At 35.8% G+C, this 21,661-nt stretch overlaps 1 protein-coding gene across 3 annotated transcripts in view; it reads right to left on the bottom strand.

Moving 5' to 3' along the window:
• Positions 1-21,661, bottom strand: part of TBCK (TBC1 domain containing kinase) — a 243,424-nt gene that overhangs the window by 72,431 nt on the left and 149,332 nt on the right. For all 3 annotated transcript variants that reach the window (XM_068543272.1, XM_068543270.1, XM_068543271.1), the window contains exon 23: positions 1,667-1,842. In XM_068543272.1, the coding sequence (XP_068399373.1) occupies positions 1,667-1,842 (176 nt within the window). The remainder of the gene's footprint in view (positions 1-1,666; positions 1,843-21,661) is intronic.

The raw sequence follows: 21,661 nt of genomic DNA on the forward strand, positions 1-21,661 counted from the left end.
AATCTAAAAAACACACTAATTGTTTACCTTTTTTGCTTATTGTCTGTATATCCTCCACTAAATGCAAATTCTATGAGGACAGGTACTCTTTTTTCACTGCTTTAGCCCCAGTAACTAGAATGGTATCTGTTTTACAGTATGTATTCAGACATATTGTTGAAAAATAATGCATTGGTTTTTATACTATTCATTATATTTTTCTTTATGGTTGAAATATATCATAAAAAAATGAAATAAGTTCTAAAGAAAAGTGAACTAAAACTTGAATATTCTTCAGATAGCAACATTTCATGTAAATAATGTAGTATATTCTTCTCTTCCATTCTTAGTATTGTTGTTGATGGGGATAATATATCTGACTTATGAGCACACAGAAAAGTTAGTTGCTTTTTAAAAATTTTATTTATTTATTTTTTATACAGCAGGTTCTTATTAGTTATCTATTTTATACCTATGAAAAGTTAGTTTTATATAACAAAGTTTTAGCAAATTGACCCAGAACTCTGAGACTTACCATAATTAGGAATATATAAAGCGACTTGGGGTTTAGTGACATTCAAACAAAAATTTAGTGACATTTTAAACAAAAATCTCATTTCAGACGAGGGTGTAAGGGAAAAGATTTAAAACCACTTAAATTTAAAATAAAGAGTGACTTTTCCTAGTAAAATTTTACTTTATCATAAAATGAAAGTCTCACATTACTTGAGTTGTCAATATTCCTTTTTTGAGCTTTTAAAATCAACTATCTCTCAATCTTTTTGTTTCACTCAGGAGTTAAAATGTAGTGGACAAATAGCATAGAATATGAGTGACATCAGTGAGAATGGCAGAGTAGGGATCTCAGAAAAGCTGCTCCTCCAAAACATAATGAGAATACTGGCAAAGATGATCAAAATGAACTTTTTAGAATTCTGGAAATTAAACAAAGGTCTGCAGCAATCTATGGAGTACAGTCAAAAGAAATACCTCTATTTCAGTAAGAATGTGAGTTCTGTGGTGCTTTAGTTTCCCTACTCTCTTTTCCTTCTCCTCAGCTCCACCTTAAAAACCAACAGTCTCACAAACCAGAAGTCTAGCAACCACTGGACAGGACAGAGTGGTTTTAGAGCTCCCAAAAAGTATCATTTCAGGGAATTATGATTAGTTGACCTGTCTTCCAGTTCCCTAGAAACCTCTCCTCACAGTGTTTGCCTTTATTTGACCTGACTCAGAACCCTCTCTGTTCAAAGAGACTTTTCTCTGGAGGTACCTGTCAAAAAGAGTCAGCAGCAATTGTTTAATATTTCAGCTGTCTGAGGTGGCCATAACAGTTGGAGAAAAGAATAAGCTGACAATAAAAATTAAAAACTAAAATTAAAAGCTGGGGAATGCAATGTCCATAGGGGGATTTGGAAGTGCTAACAGGATCCTGGGAATCTAGAACTCTGTCCATGCTAACATAGGATGTTAGCATGCATAGGAAAGACCTGAGAAGGCCTTAAGCTCTCACCTTTGGTTGACCTCAAGACCTGAAACAGTTGTATGAATACAATCACATATTAGAAGATAGCTATGTTAAAAAGACATAAGTGACAATACTATATGAACAATACTGATACTTAAGTATACTAATATAACATCCATCTTCTGTCAGAGTTTATGAATTAAATCAGCAATTACGTACCAGATCTGTTTTTGGAGGATCTGGACACTCAGTGGAGAAATAAGGTGTTGAACTTCTGACTCCACTGCTATCAGAAGTTGGCTTTGGAGGTTGAGCATGCTGTCTGTAAGTAGCACTTTTAGGAGTCCAACAAAACAGGTTGATTGATTCTCGCACACAACGTTCAATGTCAATTTCTAGATAGAAAAATTTAAAAAAAAAAGCAAACATAGAATTTGGATTGCTCTATTTATGTAAAAACCACCATTTTTCCTAAATATATATATACAAATATGGCTAAGATGATAACTAATTAGAAAAGATGTCAGTAAAAAAGTAATCTAGTTATTAATCAGCATATTTATGACTGGAATGGTAGAGGGTATCTGGTATTATTATGTAGATACATATACACATATATTTACATTTGTAAATATATACATACATTTTTATGTGTGGTTTTTGGGTATTATTATCTATATATAGATACACATACATATAGTATATGTGTTTATATATCTCAGTGTATCATTATTTAAACATTTAAATATAACACATCTCCTTATTAGAGAATCTTAACTTTGATAATATTTTCACTTTCTCAAATTAAAGGCTGGGTAGAAGGAAGGCTGGAATTTGGGAGTGGGCAAACAAAAGATTCAGAAGTTAATAGACATACTTTAAGTAAAGTGTAATGAAAGTTTCATTTCCATATATTAAAGATGATATAAAATAATCAGGGCAAAATTAATTAAAATCTCAGGTCAGCATTTCTCCCCTTTTTTAAAAAGAATTTCTTGATTTAACTGCAAAAAAGTATAAGTGAGTTTTCATATAGACAGAAATTAAATGTACTCAATTAAAATAATAAAAAATACTTCCATAGAAGATTTCCCCTTCTTTCTCAGATTTGAAAGAAATTTAAACATCTTTGATACAGAGGTAATATACACAGGAAAGTTATTACAATGCCAAATTATTGTTTGTGTGTTTTGATAGGACTGTAACTCTTTAGGAGGTTAATATTCCTGATGGAGAGTAAGCTGTTACTCTACAGGGAAAGTGGAGCTATCATAGAAAAGCAGTAGAAATTCAAGAAGTTTACTAGGATGAAGGAGCTTATTAGCATGGACTAGCTTTTCCGTTTCTATATTCATAATATTAGTAAATGGCAGATATTATCATTTCCTCTGCAAAAGTCCAAGTGTGTCAGTTCAGATAAGCAATGGAGAAAAATATATTACAACCTTTACAAAGGGGTAAGGTCCCTATTTCTCTTTTTGAGATGAAGAGCTTATATATAAGGGGAAAAGGAAATAGACATTTAAGTTGATCCTGTGAATGGTGCATGAATCAGGCACTTATAGAATTATCTGCTTTTATAAGGTGGAAAACCCTTAGAGAAGGGCAGGGAAATGGACACTTAATGAGCATCTATTATGTGACAGGTGTTGTATACTTTCACTTAGCCCATTTAATTCTTACAGTGATTATTATAGACAGGTACTGCACTCCCCTCATTTCTGTTGAAGATGAAGAAACTAAGACATAAACAAGCTAAGTGACTAAATATGTTAAGTGTTTTTATTATGAGTAGAATATCTGAAGTTACTAAAGGGTTATAAGGCATCTTTCATTTCCCAATTTATTTAGATTTGGGAAACAATAGCCAGCAGGTCTAGAAAGACCAGTTACTCAATTAAACATTCCTTTGTCTGCTATTAGTGATGTTTGCCAACTTCACAGTTGGTTACTTCCATGGCTGTACAAAGAGGTCAGATTTCATCACCCCCATATGTTATTCCTAACATAAAATCTATGAAAGAGGTAAACATGTTTGGAGGAATGGACCTATTTATTTGAGAAATTGTCAATACAGTGAAATGCATTCTTTTAAAAAGTTCTGTAACATTATCAACTTGATATTCCACAAAGAGAAGCATACAGACACCAATGAGAAGAAAAATAAAAGTTCAAGATACGTTCCTCTACTCCACTTAAGATGGAAGAGATGTGCTCAATTCATTTTAGAACATTTCCAATTAATACGGTTAAGATAAAAATTTGCAGCTAAAGAGAGAAAACTTCGTCATCTTAAAAAAGTTTATCCACTTCACACTGTTTAATCTCCAAAGGAAAAGAATTTTGGACCATAAATTTTGCATCTGCAGGGCTCAAATCAGTTTGACATATCTGTCACCCATTAAAAGCTTGAAGTCAAGTTAATGATGCAGATCAGAGGTTGTAGTTCAGTCCTTAAATCACTGGCAATGGAAAAGTCATTTGTATCTGCTTCCAAAACACCCTACCAATACCATAAAAGGTTTACAGTGAATCTTGAGAATTTACTGGCATCCACCCCGATTTGAGCCTGATTATTACTACTGGCAGATATCCCATTCTCCACTCACTTGACCCATGTCAACTCTCCATCTCAAAATCCTTCCAAAGTACTGTATCATAACCAAAATATTATGAAAAGTACTTTATAAACTGTACATTAAAATATATAATTATTCTTTTAAAAATAATCTCTCATCCTAAAGCACTACTACTTTCTATCTTGCATTTTCATTTTGATACAATGCGTTTGTGAAAAAGTATGTACCCTGGATATGGTTTCTCAGGTTTGATTCCAAGCTCCATGAGGTACTTTGTGACTCAGAGAAATAATTTCTCTAAATCTCGTTTTCTTTATCCTCATCCATTACTATTGTTATCTCTCAAAAATACTGAACTATTTTCAAAATGATAAAATGCAACTCATGATTCATTTGGGCAAGGGTAGGTAGAAAAGACAGCTCGCCTGAAGCCCTTCATTGCCTTGCTTTAATGACTATGAATTGCTTCCTAGATATAATGAACAGCTGTTGACATGGCACTTCTCTTTACCATCATCTAATTCCCTTTGGTTCTCCCCTACATTTGACCCCTAATTTGGGGGCTAAGATATTATTTTTTCTCTCTATATTTACTGCATCATTTTGGTGGAACACATTTTCTAGTAATTTCTAGGAAAGGATGCACAGAAGGCAAATTATTTTGGAATTGTCCATGTCTTTTAATATATTTATTCTGCCTTTGACTGATAGTTAGGCTAGGCATAACATTCTAGGATTGATTTATTTTTCTACAGAGTTATGTAAGGCAAGGGCTCCACTGTCTTTCTTCTGAGAAATTTGATGCAATCTTGATTTGAGATCACTTGTACATGATTTTCCACCTATCTGTAAATTTTTAGGATCCCTGGTGTTCTGAAATTTCATAATGATACATGTAATTGTATATCACTTAATTGATGGTCTTTTTGTAATCCTTCAGTTATAGAAAAAGTTCTTGTTTGATGTCTGTAATAATTTCTTTCTCACTGTTTTTCCTCTTCTCTTTTCTTTCATTAGAAGAGTCCTGAACATCCTGTATAGATTTCCTAATAATTTTGCCTTTTCCTCTTACTTTCCATCTATATTTTGGTTCTACTCTCTGAGAGATTTCCTAAGCTTTATCATTCACCTCTTTCATATAAAGCTCATTGCATTTCCACATCATTTTTAATTTCCAGTAAATCTTTTTTGTTGTTACTTAAAAATTTCTGATTTTTCATGGTTATCGTATCTTCTCATAATTGTTTTTCTGAGGATATTCCTTTATTCAGTTGGTGCTGTTCTGTGTTTTTTAGCTGGAGGCTTTCCCTAGAGGTTTGGTGATCTATGACTGCATATTTAAAAGAACAGCACTAAAAATCAGATTGCAAGTTTTGTATATGTGGGTAGGGCTTCACTATAGGTAACTTGGGGACACGGTCATTTGTTAGAGGACCCCTATAAGTAAGGTATTTCTCTTTTTGGGAACTTTCCATCTCTCCAGAGGATAATTCTTTAATCTGTCTAAACTAATCTTTGCCAGCATTCTGGGAATTGACCGTGGATGAGCCTGGGGATTGTAACTATAAACATTTCCTCACTCTGGCTCTCTGCTATGCTACTGACTCTGTGTCTCAAGTCTCTATGATTCTACTACTCCAAAAATGTACCTCCAAATTTACTGTATCTATGGTCATGTTTTGTAAAATTTGCAAAGGTAAAAATATCTAAACCACAATCAGTGAAAACTGTTGTCTTTACACCAATTTCCCCTCCATTACACTTCCTCTTGTGCTAGGCAACATAGTGGCTGTGGATACTTTGATACAAGTAAGCTAAATTCGAGATGTATTTATTATGGTTTAATGGGTATTCTACTGTTATTTGAAGTCACTTTGGGGTATTGACATAGATTTTTCTCCTTGACCAGAGTCTAGTCAGGCTCCTCTAAGCCTTTTCTTGACTATGCCTCAACCTTGGCCTATAAAGACTTGAACAAAACTCTTAACATAGTTTATAGCAATTCAAGGTCACATCCCTCGGATTACCCTAATGCCCTATAAACGCCTGCCTGAGAAAAAAAAAAAGGCTGCCAGAAGAATTTAGCATTTGTTCCAGTCAATACCTGAAGATAGGGTCCCTGTCTTCCAGCCTCTGTAGGAAGGTAGGAGCCTAACGTTGGTTAAGTGTCAGTTAGCAAAAGCAGATATATTTCACATGGACCAATGCCCCCCTTCACACTTTTTATAATTTTTCACTTCCCTGAATCTTCTAGTCTCCTCCCTCCCTATTCCCTCATTCTCCCTTTAAAATGCCCAGGCACCTCTGTACAAATTGAAGTTGAGTTCAATTCATGCTGGACTATTATTGCAACAGTGTATTACTGACTAAAACCTGTGCTTACCACTTTAATGAGTGCCTAGCTTGTTTTCCTTTGACAGTATAGTAAAATTATTGCTAGCTCTAGGAATGACTGCCTGGAATACTCCCACCACCCACTATACAGGAGTAGAGGTCATAATGCAGTGTGAATGTGTTCTAGCAGTAAAAGTTTATGGGCAGGAGAAACATAGTTGACATGTACATAGCAAAAACCAGACTGAAAAATTCTTCCAAATATTAAACATGTGAAACTGTAAGCAGAGAATTAGATTCTCATTGATGCCTGATTAAAAGAGAAATATTCTCCTTCTAGAAATATACTTCAATAATGCTACATATACAATTATAAGTGTACCATTAACTTTTTTTTCTTTTTTTGATAGGAACCTCACAAAAAATAGCATTTCTGTATTTATAGAAAACAAATTTGTAGCACTAAAACAAACAGAAGCAACACCTGTGCTGTCATATGTTTTATGCATTACTACTATAAATAATAAAAAACAAATTTCAACCAACCCTGCCAGTGAAAAGACAGATTATCTATTTTTTCTATAGAAAATATTGCATAATTATTGTTATACGAAGAGATGATCAATGGATATGAAGCAAAAGAGGAGGAAAAATATAGAGGTATGTCAGACATTTAATGAATAAAAATATTATGCTATTTTTCTGTTTTGTAATTTGTTGTGATCTCTTTGCTCACTCTAAATATTCTTTTAATAGCCTAATTTTGTATTGTAATTTATAACCTCTCCTTAAAGAGGGGCATCTGCCCACACTGCATAAGCTTCAGGCCACAAAATCTAGATCTGCCCCTATCTTCCAGTCTTCTGCTAGGTGGCAGAGGAATAGACTCTTGGCTAAGAGGGTGGGAGCAAAGATTTGTAGGGGTGAATGCAATGAAACTATTCCTTATGCATATATACATTCAACTGTTTCTTCTCTGGTTTTCTGCCTCATTTTTTCATTCACTTTCAATTTCTGAGACTTTTTGGTGCTCTGCATCAAGAACTGGCTTGCTTCCTTTTGGTATCCTCCTTTGCAGGAAGGTTTCAGTATTCTCTGATTTATTAAGTGAGTTACTACTGATGTAATTGCTTTCTATCTTCCAAATACTTGTTGACATTTCTTGTCTACTAGTCCTCTTTTTACACTCCCTTTGTTTTTAAAATTACTCTTTCTTCATTCCCTTACTGTCACTTTAGTGATGTTTCAGAAGGTAGCAGAGACAAACATGTATACAGTCTGTCATTCTTAACTGGAGAAGTTTCAAATTTTAAAGGCTCTGGTTCAAAAGGGGTGGGAACGAAGTTAGGAGATGGGCATGGTGAGCTTGATGTTTCACCCCCTTGGTCTAGCTCCAGGCCTGCAAAGTAGCAGTTAAGCTATTTGCTCAGAAAGCAGTATAATAACAATGCCACACTGCTAAGATTAACTCAGGAGGCAGCATGATCTGGGTTTGAATCAATTCAATTATTTACAAGTTGTACATCTTTGGTCAACTCATTTTTCTGCATCTTTTTCTCAATCATAAAATAGGAATGATAATACTTAATTCCTGGACTGTTATGAGGTATAAATAAGATTATTCCAGCACACAGTAGGGACTTAAGTATTTTATAGACAAATTTTTAGATACATAAAAAACATGAAAGATTTTAGCACTTCAACTAAAATGAAAAAAAGTATAAGCCTTAGATCCCACTAAGTCTGCCTTCTTGTTTTAAACCCAGTTGAAAAATAAGGAAGGGACTTCCCTGGCGGTCCAGTGGTTAGGACTCTGTGCTTCCATTGCAGGGGGCACAGGTTCGATCCCTGGTCAGGGAACTAAGATCCTGTATGCCATGTGGCATGGCCAAAAAAAAAAAGGGAAATAAAGAAAAATAGGCTAGTTTTCTACTTTGCAACTGGTAGATTTCTCTTTAGAAAGAGACTGCCTTTTAAAAAGTATTCTTTTCTACTTTTCAAAATCCAAAGACTTAGGATATCATTCAGTGTTAAAAAGAAATGAGCTATCAAGCCACAAGCAGACGTGGAGGAAAAAGTCTGAATAGGCTGTATCCTCTATGATTCCAATCACATGACATTCTGGAAAAGGCAAAACTTTATAAGAACAGTAAAAAAATCACTGTTTGTCAAGGTTTTGAGGGGTGAGGGGAGCAGGAGAGGAGGAATGAATAGTTGAAGCACAGGGAATTTTTAGGGTGGTGAAACTGTTCTGTATAATACTGCAATGGTGAATACATGACATTATGCATTTATTGAAACCTACAGAACTCTACAACACAACCTTAATGTATACTATAGACTTCGGTTAACAATAATGTAAGATACTAAGGCAAGATGTTAAAAATAGGAGAAATAATGAGCAGGGAAGAGGAGAAATACAGGAACTCTGTACTACCTGCTCAATTTTTCTGTGAACTGCTCTAAAAAAAGTAAAGTCTATTAATCAAAAAAAACAAAAAACAGGGACACAGGAGTGACATCAGTAAAAATGGCACAGTAGATGTCTCCAAGGGCACTACTTTTTAAATAAGTTTTTTTTTTTTAAAGAACTACTGAAAGAAGTTAAAAATCTGTAATCATGTCAACATCCTTGTATTATAGTTGATTTATCTCTTGACTAGGGTAACAAATTATGACTTTTCATTCAAATGCAAAATAAACTTCATTGACAAAAAAATACTATCACTTAAAAAAAAAAAACCCTGTGCATTATACTGGACATTTACCAGACATTCTGGATTTGCAAGAATTAGAGTATTAATAACTTATCCGAATTCTGTAATCACATGACAAAATGGGTCACTGAAGCCATTTTGGAATAACTTGGCTTACACAAGACATTTAACATATTGGGCAATTTGACAGAAACATTTCCTTCTCCACTCTAAAATTCTTATCTGTACTTAACAATAGTATGATTATTGCTCCATACCACACTTTGTTTGAGATAATAAGCCCATGGTTGTCTTTGTGAGGCAGGTAGGGAGTAAGGAGAGAGGAGAACTGCTAAGGATAGAAAATAAATGATTTTGTATATCCAAATAAGAACCGTAAAACGTGGCTTGCTTAAATGAAGGAAAATAAGTTGTAGAGATAATGTTTTACATTTAAAATGGGTTAAAATTTGTTAAAAGTCAAGTTTCTATATGCTGTTCACTGACAAACAACTAACACAGGCAGAAAGAAAAGAAATGGCTACGGAGACCATCAAGATGGCGGAGGAGTAAGATGTGGAGATCACCTTGCTCCCCACAAATACATCAGAAATACATCTACGTGTGGAACAACTCCTACAGAACACCTACTGAACACTGGCAGAAGACCTCAGACTTCCCAAAAGGCAAGAAAATCCCCACATACTGAGGTAGGGCAAAAAAAAAAAAGAAAAAACAGAGACAAAAGAATAGGGACGGGACCTGCACCTCTGGGAGGGAGCTGTGAAGGAGGAAAAGTTTCCACACACTAAGAAGCCCCTTCACAGGAAGAGACAGGGGGTGGCGGGGGTGCTTCGGAGCCATGGAGGAGAGCACAGCAACAGGGGTGTGGAGGGAAAAGCGGAGAGATTCCCGCACAGAGGATCGGTGCCGACCAGCACTCACCAGCCCGAGAGGCTTGTCTGCTCACCACAGGGGCAGGCAGGGGCTGGGAGCTGAGGCTCGGGCTTCGGAGGTCAGACCCCAGGGAGAGGACTGGGGTTGGCTGCGTGAACAAAGGCTGAAGGGGGCAAGTGCGTGACAGCTAGCAGGGAGGGAGTCCGGGAAAAAGTCTGGACCTGCCTAAGAGGCAAGAGACCATTGTTTCAGGGTGTGCGAGGAGAGGGGATTCAGAGCACCGCCTAAACAAGCTCCAGAGACAGGCATGAGCTGTGGCTATCAGCACGGACACCAGAGACCGACACGAAATGCTAAGGCTGCTGCTGCAGCCACCAAGAAGCCTGTGTGCAAGCACAGGTCACTATCCACACCTCCCCTCCTGGGAGCCTATGCAGCCCGCCAATGCCAGGGTCCCGTGATCCAGGGACAACCTCCCAGGGAGAACACATGGCACACCTCAGGCTGCTGAAATGTCATGTGGGCCTCTGCTGCTTCAGGCTCGACCCGCATTCCATACCCCTCCCTCCCCATGTCATGAGTGAGCCAGAGACCCCTAATCAGCTGCTCCTTTAACCCTGTCCTGTCTGGGCGGGAACAGACGCCCTCAGGCGACCTAAACATAGAGGCGGGGCCAAATCCAAAGCTGAACCCCAGGAACTGTGCAAACAAAGAAGAGAAATGGAAATCTCTCCCAGCAGCCTCAGGAGCAGCGGATTAAATCTCCACAGTCAACTTGATGTACCCTGCATCTCTGGAATACCTGAGTAGACAACGAATCATCCCAAAATTGAGGTGGTGGACTTTGGGAGCAACTGTAGACTTGGGGTTTGTTGACTGCAACTGACATGTTTTTGACTTTTATGTTTATCTTAGTATAGTTTTTAGCGCTTGTTATCATTGTTGGATTTGTTTATTGGTTTGGTTGCTCTCTTCCTCCTTTTGTTTTTAAATATAGATATATCTATATTTTTCCTTTTTCTCTTTTTGTGAGTGTGTATGTGTATGCTTCTTTGTATGAGTTTGTCTGTATAGCTTTGTTTTTACCATTTGTCCTAGGGTTCTGTCTGTCCTTTTTTTTTTTTAAAGTATAGTTTTTAGCACTCGTTATCATTGGTGGATTTGTATTTTGGTTTGGTTGCTCTCTTCTTTCTTTCTTTTTTTTTTAACTTAAAAATTTTTTTAATTTTTAATAACTTTTACATATTTTTTATTTTAATTATTTTATTTTACTTTATTTTATTATTTTTTTTCCTTCTTTCTTTTTTTCCCCGTTTTCTTCTAAGCCATGTGGCTGACAGGGTCTTGGTGCTCCAGCCGGGTGTCAGGCCTGTGCCTCTGAGGTAGGAGAACCAAGTACGGGACAGTGCTCCACTAGAGACCTCCTGGCTCCATGTAATATCAAACAGCGAAGGCTCTCTAAGAGATCTCTGTCTCAAAGCTAAGACCCAGCTACACTCAAAGACCAGCAAGCTACACTGCTGGACACTCCATGCCAAACAACAGGAACACAACCCCACCCATTAGCAGAGAGGCTGCTTAAAATCATAATAAGGTCATAGACACCCCAAAACACACCACCAGACATGGCCCTGCCCACCAGAAAGACAAGATACAGCCTCATCCACCAGAATACAAGCACTAGTCCCCTCCACCAGGAAGCCTACATAACCCACTGAACCAACCTGAGCACTGGGGGCAGACAACAAAAACAACAGGAACTACGAACCTGCAGCCTGCACAAAGGAGACCCCAAACACAGTAAGTTAAGCAAAATGAGAAGACAGAAAAACACATAGCAGATGAAGGAGCAAGGTAAAAACCCACCAGACCAAACAAATGGAGAAGAAATAGGCAGTCCACCAGAAAAAGAATTCAGAGTAATGATAGTAAACATGATCCAAAATCTTGGAAATAGAAAGGAGAAAATACAAGAAAGAAATGTTTAACAAGGACCTAGAAGAACTAAAGAGCAAACAAACAATGATGAACAACACAATAAATGAAATTTAAAATTCTCTAGAAGGAATCAATAGCAGAATACCTGAGGCAGAAGAATGGAAAAGTGACCTGGAAGATAAAATAGCGGAAATAACTACTGCAGAGCAGAATAAAGAAAAAAGAATGAAAAGAATTGAGGACAGTCTCAGAGACCTCTGGGACGACATTAAACACACCAACATTTGACTTATAGGGGTATCAGAAGAAGAAGAGAAAAAGAAAGGGACTGAGAAAATATTTGAAGAGATTATAGTAGAAAACTTCCCTAATATGGGAAAGGGAATAGTCAATCAAGTGCAGGAAGTGCAGAGAGTCCCATACAGGATAAATCCAAGGAGAAACACACCAAGACACATATTAATGAAACTATCAAAAATTAAATACAAAGAAAAAATATTAAAAGCAGCAAGGGAAAAACAAATAACATACAAGGGACTCCACGTAAGGTTAACAGCTGATCTTTCAGCAGAAACTCTGTAAGCCAGAAGGGAGTGGCAAGACATATTTAAAGTGATGAAGGGAAAAACCTACAACCAAGATTACTTTACCCAGCAAGGATCTCATTCAGATTCGACAGAGAAATTAAAACCTTTACAGACAAGCAAAAGTTAAGAGAATTCAGCACCACCAAACCAGCTTTACAACAAATGCTAAAAGAACTTCTTTAGGCAGGAAACACAAGAGAAGGAAATGACCTACAATAACAAACCCAAAACAATTACGAAAATGGTAATAGGAACATACATATTGATAATTATCTTAAATGTAAAGGGATTAAATGCTCCCACCAAAAGACATAGACTGGCTGAATGGATACAAAAACAACACCAGTACATATGCTGTCTACAAGACACCCACTTCAGACCTAGGGACACATACAGACTGAAAGTGAGGGGATGGAAAAAGATATTCCATGCAAATGGAAATCAAAAGAGAGCTGGAGTAGCAAAACTCATATCAGAAAAAATTGACTTTAAAATAAAGACTATTACAAGAGACGAAGAAGGACACTACATAATGATCAAGGGATCAATCCAAGAAAAAGATATAACAATTGTAAATATTTATGCACCCAACATAGGAGCACCTCAATACATAAGGCAAATGCTAACAGCCATAAAAGGGGAATCGACAGTAACACAATCATAGTAGGGGACTTTAACACCCCACTTTCACAAATGGACAGATCATCCAAAATGAAAATAAATAAGGAAACAAAAGCTTTAAATGATACACTAAACAAGATGGACTTAATTGATATTTATAGGACATTCCATCCAAAAACAGCAGATTACACTTTCTTCTCAAGTGCGCATGGAATATTCTCCAGGACAGATCACATCTTGGGTCACAAATCAAGTATCGGTAAATTTAAGAAAACTGAAATCATATCAAGCATCTTTTCCAACTGCAATGCTATGAGACTAGATATCAGTTACAGGAAAAAATCTGTAAAAAATACAAACACATGGAGGCTAAACAATACACTACTTGATAACCAAGAGATCACTGAGGAAATAAAAGAGGAAATAAAAAAAATACGTAGAAACAAATGACAATGAAAACACTACAACTGAAAACCTATGGGATGCAGCAAAAGCAGTTCTAACAGAGAAGTTTATAGCAATACACTCCTACCTCAAGAAAGAAGAAACATCTCAAATAAACAACCTAACCTTACACCTAAAGCAATTAGAGAAAGAAGAACCAAAAAACCCCAAAGTTAGAAGAAGGAAAGAAATAATAAAGATCAGATCAGTAATAAATGAAAAAGAAATGAAGGAAACAATAGCAAAGATCAATAAAACTAAAGGCTGGTTCTTTGAGAAGATAAACAAAATTGATGAAGCACTAGCCAGACCCATCAAGAGAAAAAGGGAGAAGACTCAACTCAAAAGAATAAGAAATGAAAAAGGAGAAGTAATAACTAATACTGCAGAAATGCAAAGGATCATGAGAGATTACTACAAGCAAGTATATGCCAATAAAATGGACAACCTCGAAGAAATGGACACATTCTTAGAAAAGCACAACCTTCCGAACCTGAACCAGGAAGAAACAGAAAAAATAAACACACCAATCACAAGCACTGAAATTGAGACTGTGATTAAAAATCTTTCAACAAACAAAAGCCCAGGACAAGATGGTTTCACAGGCAAATTCTATCAAACATTTAGAGAAGAGCTAACACCTATCCTTCTCAAAGTCTTCCAAAAAATTGCAGAGGAAGGAACACTCCCAAACTCATTCTATGAGGCCACCATCACCCTGATACCAAAACCAGACAAAGATACTACAAAAAAAGAAAATTACAGGCCAGTATCACTGATGAATATAGATGCAAAAATCCTCAACAAAACACTAGCAAACAGAATCCAACAGCACATTAAAAGGATCATACACCATGATCAAGTGGGATTTATCCCAGGGATGCAAGGATTCTTCAATATACGCAAGTCAATCAATGTGATACACCATATTAACAAATTGAAGAATAAAAACCATATGATCATCTCAATAGATGCAGAAAAAGCTTTCAACAAAATTCAACACCCATTTATGATTAAAAAAACCTCCAGAAAGTAGGCATAGAGGGAACTTACCTCAACATACTAAAGGCCATAAATGACAAACCCACAGCCAGTATCGTTCTCTATGGTGAAAAACTGAAACCATTTCCTCTAAGATCAGGAAAAAGACAAGATTGTCCACTCTCACCACTATTTTTCAACATAGTTTTGGAAGTTTTATCCACAGCAATCAGAGAAGAAAAAGAAATAAAAGGAATCCAAATCGGAAAAGAAGAAGTAATGCTGCCACTGTTTGCAGATGACATGGTACTATACATAGAGAATACTAAAGATGCTACCAGAAAACTACTAGAGCTAATCAATGAATTTGGTAAAGTAGCAAGATACAAAATTAATGCGCAGATATCTCTTGCATTTGTATACACTAATGATGAAAAATCTGAAAGAGAATTTAAGGAAACACTCCCATTTACCACTGCAACAGAAAAGAATAAAATACCTAGGAACAAACCTACCTAAGGAGGCAAAAGACCTGTATGCAGAAAACTATAAGAAAGAAATTAAAGATGATACAAACAGATGGAGAGATATACCATGTTCTTGGATTGGAAGAGTCAACATTGTGAAAATGACTATACTACCCAAAGCAATCTACAGATTCAATGCAATCCCTATCAAACTACCAATGGCATTTTTCACAGAACTAGAACAAAAAATCGCACAATTTGTATGGAAACGCAAAAGACCCCGAATAGCCAAAGCAATCTTGAGAAAGAAAAACAGATCTGGAGGAATCAGGCTCCTGGACTTCAGAGTATACTACAAAGCTACAGTAATCAAGACAGGATGGTACTGGCAAAAAACCAGAAATATAGATCAATGGAATAGGATAGAAAGCCCAGAGATAAACACACGCACATATGGTCACCTTATCTTTGACAAAGGAGGCAAGGGTATACAATGGAGATAAGACAGCCTCTTCAATAAGTGGTGCTGGGAAAACTGGACAGCTACATGTAAAAGAATGAAATTAGAACACTCCGTAACAACATACACAAAATAAACTCAAAATGGATTAGAGAACTAAATGTAAGGCCAGACACTATAAAACTCTTAGAGGAAAACATAGGCAGAACATTCTATGACATAAATCACAGTAAGATCCTTTTTGACCCACCTCCTAGAGAAATGGAAATTAAAATAAAAATAAACAAATGGGACCTAATGACACTTAAAAGCTTTTGCACAGCAAAGGAAACCATAAACAAGACGAAAAGCCAACCCTCAGAATGGGAGAAAATATTTGCAAACGGAGCAACTGACAAAGGATTAATCTCAAAAATTTACAAGCAGTTCAGTATCAGAAAAACAAACAACCCAATCGCAAAATGGGCAGAAGACCTAAATAGACATTTTTCCAAAGAAGATATACAGATTGCCAACAAACACATGAAAGTATGCTCAACATCACTAATCATGAGAGAAATGCAAATGAAAACTACAATGAGGTATCACCTCACACCGGTCAGAATGGCGTTCATCAAAAAATCTACAAACAATAAATGCTGGAGAGGGTGTGGAGAAAATGGAACCCTCTTGCACTGTTGGTGGGAATGTAAATTCATACAGCCACTATGGAGAACAGTATTGAGGTTCCTTAAAAAACTAAACTAAACTAAAAATAGAACTACCATATGACTCAGTCCCACTAATGGGCATATACCCTGAGAAAACTAAAAATAATTCATAAAGAGTCATGTACCAGAATGTTCATTGCAGATCTATTTACAATAGCCAGGACATGTAGGCAACCTAAGTGTCCACTGACAGATGAATGGATAAAGAAGATGTAGCACATATATCCAATGGAATATTACTCAGTCATGAAAAGAAATGAAATTGAGTTATTTGTAGTGAGATGGATGGACCCAGAGTCTGTAATACAGAGTGAAGTAAGTCAGAAAGAGAAAAACAAATACCGTATGCTAACACATATATATGGAATCTAAAAAAAAATAACAAAAAAATAAAATGGTTCTGAAGAACCTAGGGGCAGGACAGGAATAAAGATGCAGACGTAGAGAATGGACCTTAGGACACAGGGAGGGGGAAGGGTAAGCTGGGACGAAGTGAGAGAGTGACATGGACATATATACACTACCAAATGTAAAATAGATAGCTAGTGGGAAGCAGCTGCATAGCACAGGGAGATCAGCTCGGTGCTTTGTGACCACCTAGAGGGGTGGGATAGGGAGGGTGGGAGGGAACCGCAAGAGGGAGGAGATATGGGGATATATGTATACGTATAGCTGATTCACACTGTTATACAGCAGAAAGTAACACACTATTGTAAAGCAATTATACTCCAATAAAGATGTTAAAAAAAAAAATGAAATAGCTAGGGAATTCCCTGGCAGTCCAGTGGTTAGGACTCCATGCTTCCACTGCAGGGGACACGGTTCAATCCCTGGTCAGGGAACTAAGATAGAGCAAGTCATGCGGCCAAAAAAAAAAAGCTAGTATTCTACCTGAAGGTTTTATCTAACAGTAAGTATTTTTATTATTGCAAATAAAATGAGCTTCCTAAGATGTCAGAATTGACTTTCTCAAGTTACTAGATTGGACCATCTGAAGCTGCTGATATGGAACAATTTTGACCTACAAAAACCTACTTTTGTAAGCAAATAACATGTTCTCCTGTATAGTAAAAAGTACTGGATTTGGACTCCAAATGCCAGTTGCTAACTTATATAATAATGAGTAATCTATAACCTCACTGTGTTTCAGTTAGTTCAAGAGAATAATGGAGATAAAAACTATTCAATACTGTTGTAATAATTATACAAGGTAAAAAAAATTTAAACAGCTTTATAAACTCTAAAAGTGATTCAAAGTTCTTATAACTAGCGATTATCTACATTGCCCAAATTTTCTATTCACAATTTATCTTTTGAAATAAAGCTTACTATATGAGAATTAATGATGTACAAACTTAAGTTCAGGTATAAATATTTCTCCATCCCAATGTGTCCATAAAGGCTACCCTACTGTTTATTTAATTGAACTGAACTAAAATTGAATTTTTAGTGTATTCAAGGTATGGTATTAAGTCCTGAGGGATCATAAAGATGAGTAATTGCTGAGAGATGTTGGAGTTTGGTCCAGTCAGAGTGAGAGTTCCTATTGAGCACCTTGGGTGTTTAGTTAAGGACCTAGACATGGCATATTCTTAGACTAAATAAAACATTAAAAGAGATGTACTTTAAAACAAATACAACCAAATTAATATGAACAAAAGAGCCCACCAGTTATTTAACTGTCTAGCAGAACAAATTTCAGCATTCTTTAAAGGACGATGATAAAATCCAGACTCCTTACAATGTACCTTTATCAATATCCACTATATAATAAATAACTAGATATGCAAAGCAGAAAAATGTCACCTATTATCAAGAGAAACAGAGTCCATAGAAACAGTCCTACAAGATAATCCAGAATTGGAATTAGCAGACAAGGACTTTAAAATAATTACTATAAATATGTTCAAGTTCTTAAGGGAAAATACAGTCAAAGGGAATGGACAGGGAAATGCAAACAACACAAAAGAGCCAAACTGAAATACTACAACAGAAAAGTACATTATTTGAAATCTACTGATAGGTCTTAAAATCAAGATAAATACAGAGAGCCCTGCACTGGAGCACAACACAGTCAACCTGCTAAAAACCAAAACTAAAGAGGAAACACAAGTCTAAAGGAAGGAATGAAGAGCAATGATAATGGGAAATATGGTGGTAAATATTAATATAAAAATCTATCTTTTTGCTTCTCTTAAGATGTTTAAAAGGCAATTAGCTATTTAAATCCCAAATAACAATATTACATTGTGGAGTTTATTACAAATGGAGATGTAAAATACATAGCAAAAACAGTACAATATATGGCAGGTAAATGGAATAACACTGTTGCAAAGTTCTTACATTTTCCATAAAGTTGTACAATATGAACTCTATGTAAAGTGTGATAAGTTAAGACATAGATCATAGACAGTAGAGCAATAACTAAAAGATAATTCAAAAGGCAAAACTAAAAGTCAATAAAGGTATTAAGATGAAATGTTAAAACTATTTAATCAACCCAAAGAAGTCAGAAAAGGAAGAAGAGAAACACAGAGCAGATGCAACAACTAGAAATAAACCCAACCATATGAATAAACATATCAAAAGCAAATGGACTGAATATTCTATTTAAAAGGAAATAAATATCAGACCGAGTAAACAGAGCAAGAAACATTATATGCCTAAATTATGTCTAACATATGTCTAGACAATTATTAAGTCTGAACATGATAAATTTTAAATATACAATATTTAAGTTTAAAGCCACAGTATATGTGTGTGTGTGTATATATATATATATATATATATACATATATATATAAAGTTTTAAAATTAAAATTATAGGTTGAAAATATAGAAAAGATACCATATAAGGACTAAGCATAAGAAAGCTCATGTGATTATACTAATATCAGAAAAAGCAGAGTCCAAGATGAGGAGTATTACTGAGATAAAGAAGCACATTTCATAATGATAATAGACTCAATTCAAGATGACATAACAATGCTAAGTTTATAGGCATTCCTTAAGAGAGCTTCAAAATATAAAAGCAAAAGCTGATAGCATTAAGGTTGAAATAGACAAATCCACAGTCATAGTTGAGGAGCTTAATACCTCCCTCCTATAATTTACAGGACAAAGAGGGGAAAAACCCAGTAAGGATAAAGAAGACTGAAACATTACTGTTGACCTATTTGACATTTATACAGCACTACACTTAAAAACTACATTGTTTTAATGTGCATGTGGAACATTTAATAAGATAGACAATCAGCTTACATAAAGTAAGTTTCAACAAGTTTTTTAAATGAAAATTTTGACCATAAAAGTCACAAGGGAAATTAGTAAATATTTTTGAAACAATAATACTGAAAATACAGCATAACAAAATTTGTCAAATGTAGCTAAAGAAGTTCTCAGAGGCACTTATATTAGAAAAGATGAAAGTTATAATTCAATGATCTAAGTTTGGTCCTTAAGCAGCAAGAAAAAGACAGTACACTAAATCCAAAGAGTAGATGAAAGGAAATAAAAGACAAAAAAAAAAAAAAGAAGAGAAAGAAAAACAGAAATATTGGTGAAATTGATAAACCCTAGCAAGAATATCAAGACGAGAAAAAAGCAAATTATCAATATCAGGAAACAAAGGAGATATCACTACAGATGCATCAAACATTAAAAGGATACCAAGCAATATTATGAACAACTCTATGCAAATAAATTTGAAAGTAGATAAAATATACAAACTCCTTGGAAAATGCAATTTACCAGAACCCCAATTTGACACAAGAAGAAATAGGCAATCTGTGTAGTCACCTATCTTTACAGAAATTAATTCTTAATTAAAACATTCCCACAAAGGAAACTCCAGGTCGATATGGTTTCACTGGTAAAATTTATCAAATATTTAAAGAAGAATTTCCAACAATCTTACACAGATTTATTATGAAGAGAGAAGAAAAGTGAATACTCCAAACTTGTTTTAAGAGTATAACCTTAAATAACCCTCATACAACCCAGTATAATCCTGATACCAAAATCTGAGAAAGATATTATAAGGAAATTCAAAACCAGTATCTCATGCACACAGACATAAAATCCTTAATAAAATATTAGTTACGTGTGGTAGGCTGAAAAATGCCCCCCCAAAAGACGTAAATATCTTAAACCTCAAAACCTATGAATGTTACCTCATATGGCAAAAGAACCTTGAAAATGTGATTAAGTTAAGGATCTTGAGATGGGGAGATCATGCTGAATTATCCAGCTGGGCCTGATGTAATTATAAGTAATTGTATAAGAAGGAGCAGCAGTTCAGAGAGAATAGAAAGAGATGTTACAATACTATGTAGCTGGCTTTAAAGATGGAGGAGGGGCACAGACAAAAGAATGCAGGTGGTCCCTAGAAGTTGGCAAAAAAGGAAACGGATTGTCCCCTCAGAGCCTCTAGAAGGAACCAGCCCTGCTGACACCTTGACTTTAGCCCAGTAAGGATGATTTTGGACTTCTGGTCTCCAGAAGTATAAGATAATAAATATGTCCTGTTTTAAGCCACTTTGTGGTGATTAGTTACAGCAGCAATAGAAAACTAATACACAAAGGTATATCCTAGGGATTAACCCAGAAAGGTAAACTGTTTTTCTATTCACAACACTTCTGACATCAAATGTGTAGGGTGTTTCCTCACACCAAACAACCAATTCTCCAACTCTCTGGATACCAAATGAGCATCCTACAATTCAATTCAGTTCTGACACCAATTACTTGGAATTAGCACAGACCCTGCAGGTTAAGGGCTCAGTCTCACAAGACTGCCTCCATTTCAGATGCCAGTAACAACTCCAAGGATGTCATCTGTACTTCTGATCAACTGGCTATAAATTGAGAGTTGACAATTCCCTTCTCAGGTTTGATAATTTGCTATGACAACCCACAGAACTCAGGGAAACACTTTACTTACCTTTATGAGTTTATTATAAAGGATACAAATAAACAGCCAGATGAAGAGGTACAGAGGGCAATGTTCAGAAAGATCCTGAGTGCAGGAGCTTCTATCCTCAGGGATGAGGCGAACCTCGCAGCATATGGATGTGTTCACCAAACCAGAAGCTCTCTAAACCTTTTAGCTTAGTTATTTTTATAGAGGCTTCATCACATACCCAGGAGTAATTATTAACTCAATCTCCAGCCTCTCTTCCCTCCCAGGAGGATAGGGGGTGGAATTGAAAGTTCCAAACTTTGATTTATTACCCATCCTCATACTGAAGCTCTCAGGGAGCCCATCAAGAGTCATCTCATTAGAACAAAAGGTGCTCCTATCACCCAGGAAATTCTAAGGGATTTAGGAAATTTGTGTCAGAAACAAAGGCAGAAAACAGATATATAAAACCAGATATAGACGCCTCTTAGATAGCCTCATCTACCAGAGGGCAGACAGCAGAAGCAAGAAGAACTACAATTCTGCAGCATGTGGAACGAAAACCATATTCACAGAAAGATAGACAAAATGAAAAGGCAG

Source organism: Eschrichtius robustus, chromosome 4 (assembly GCF_028021215.1).
Source record: "Eschrichtius robustus isolate mEscRob2 chromosome 4, mEscRob2.pri, whole genome shotgun sequence".
NCBI classification, from domain to species: Eukaryota; Metazoa; Chordata; class Mammalia; order Artiodactyla; family Eschrichtiidae; genus Eschrichtius; species Eschrichtius robustus.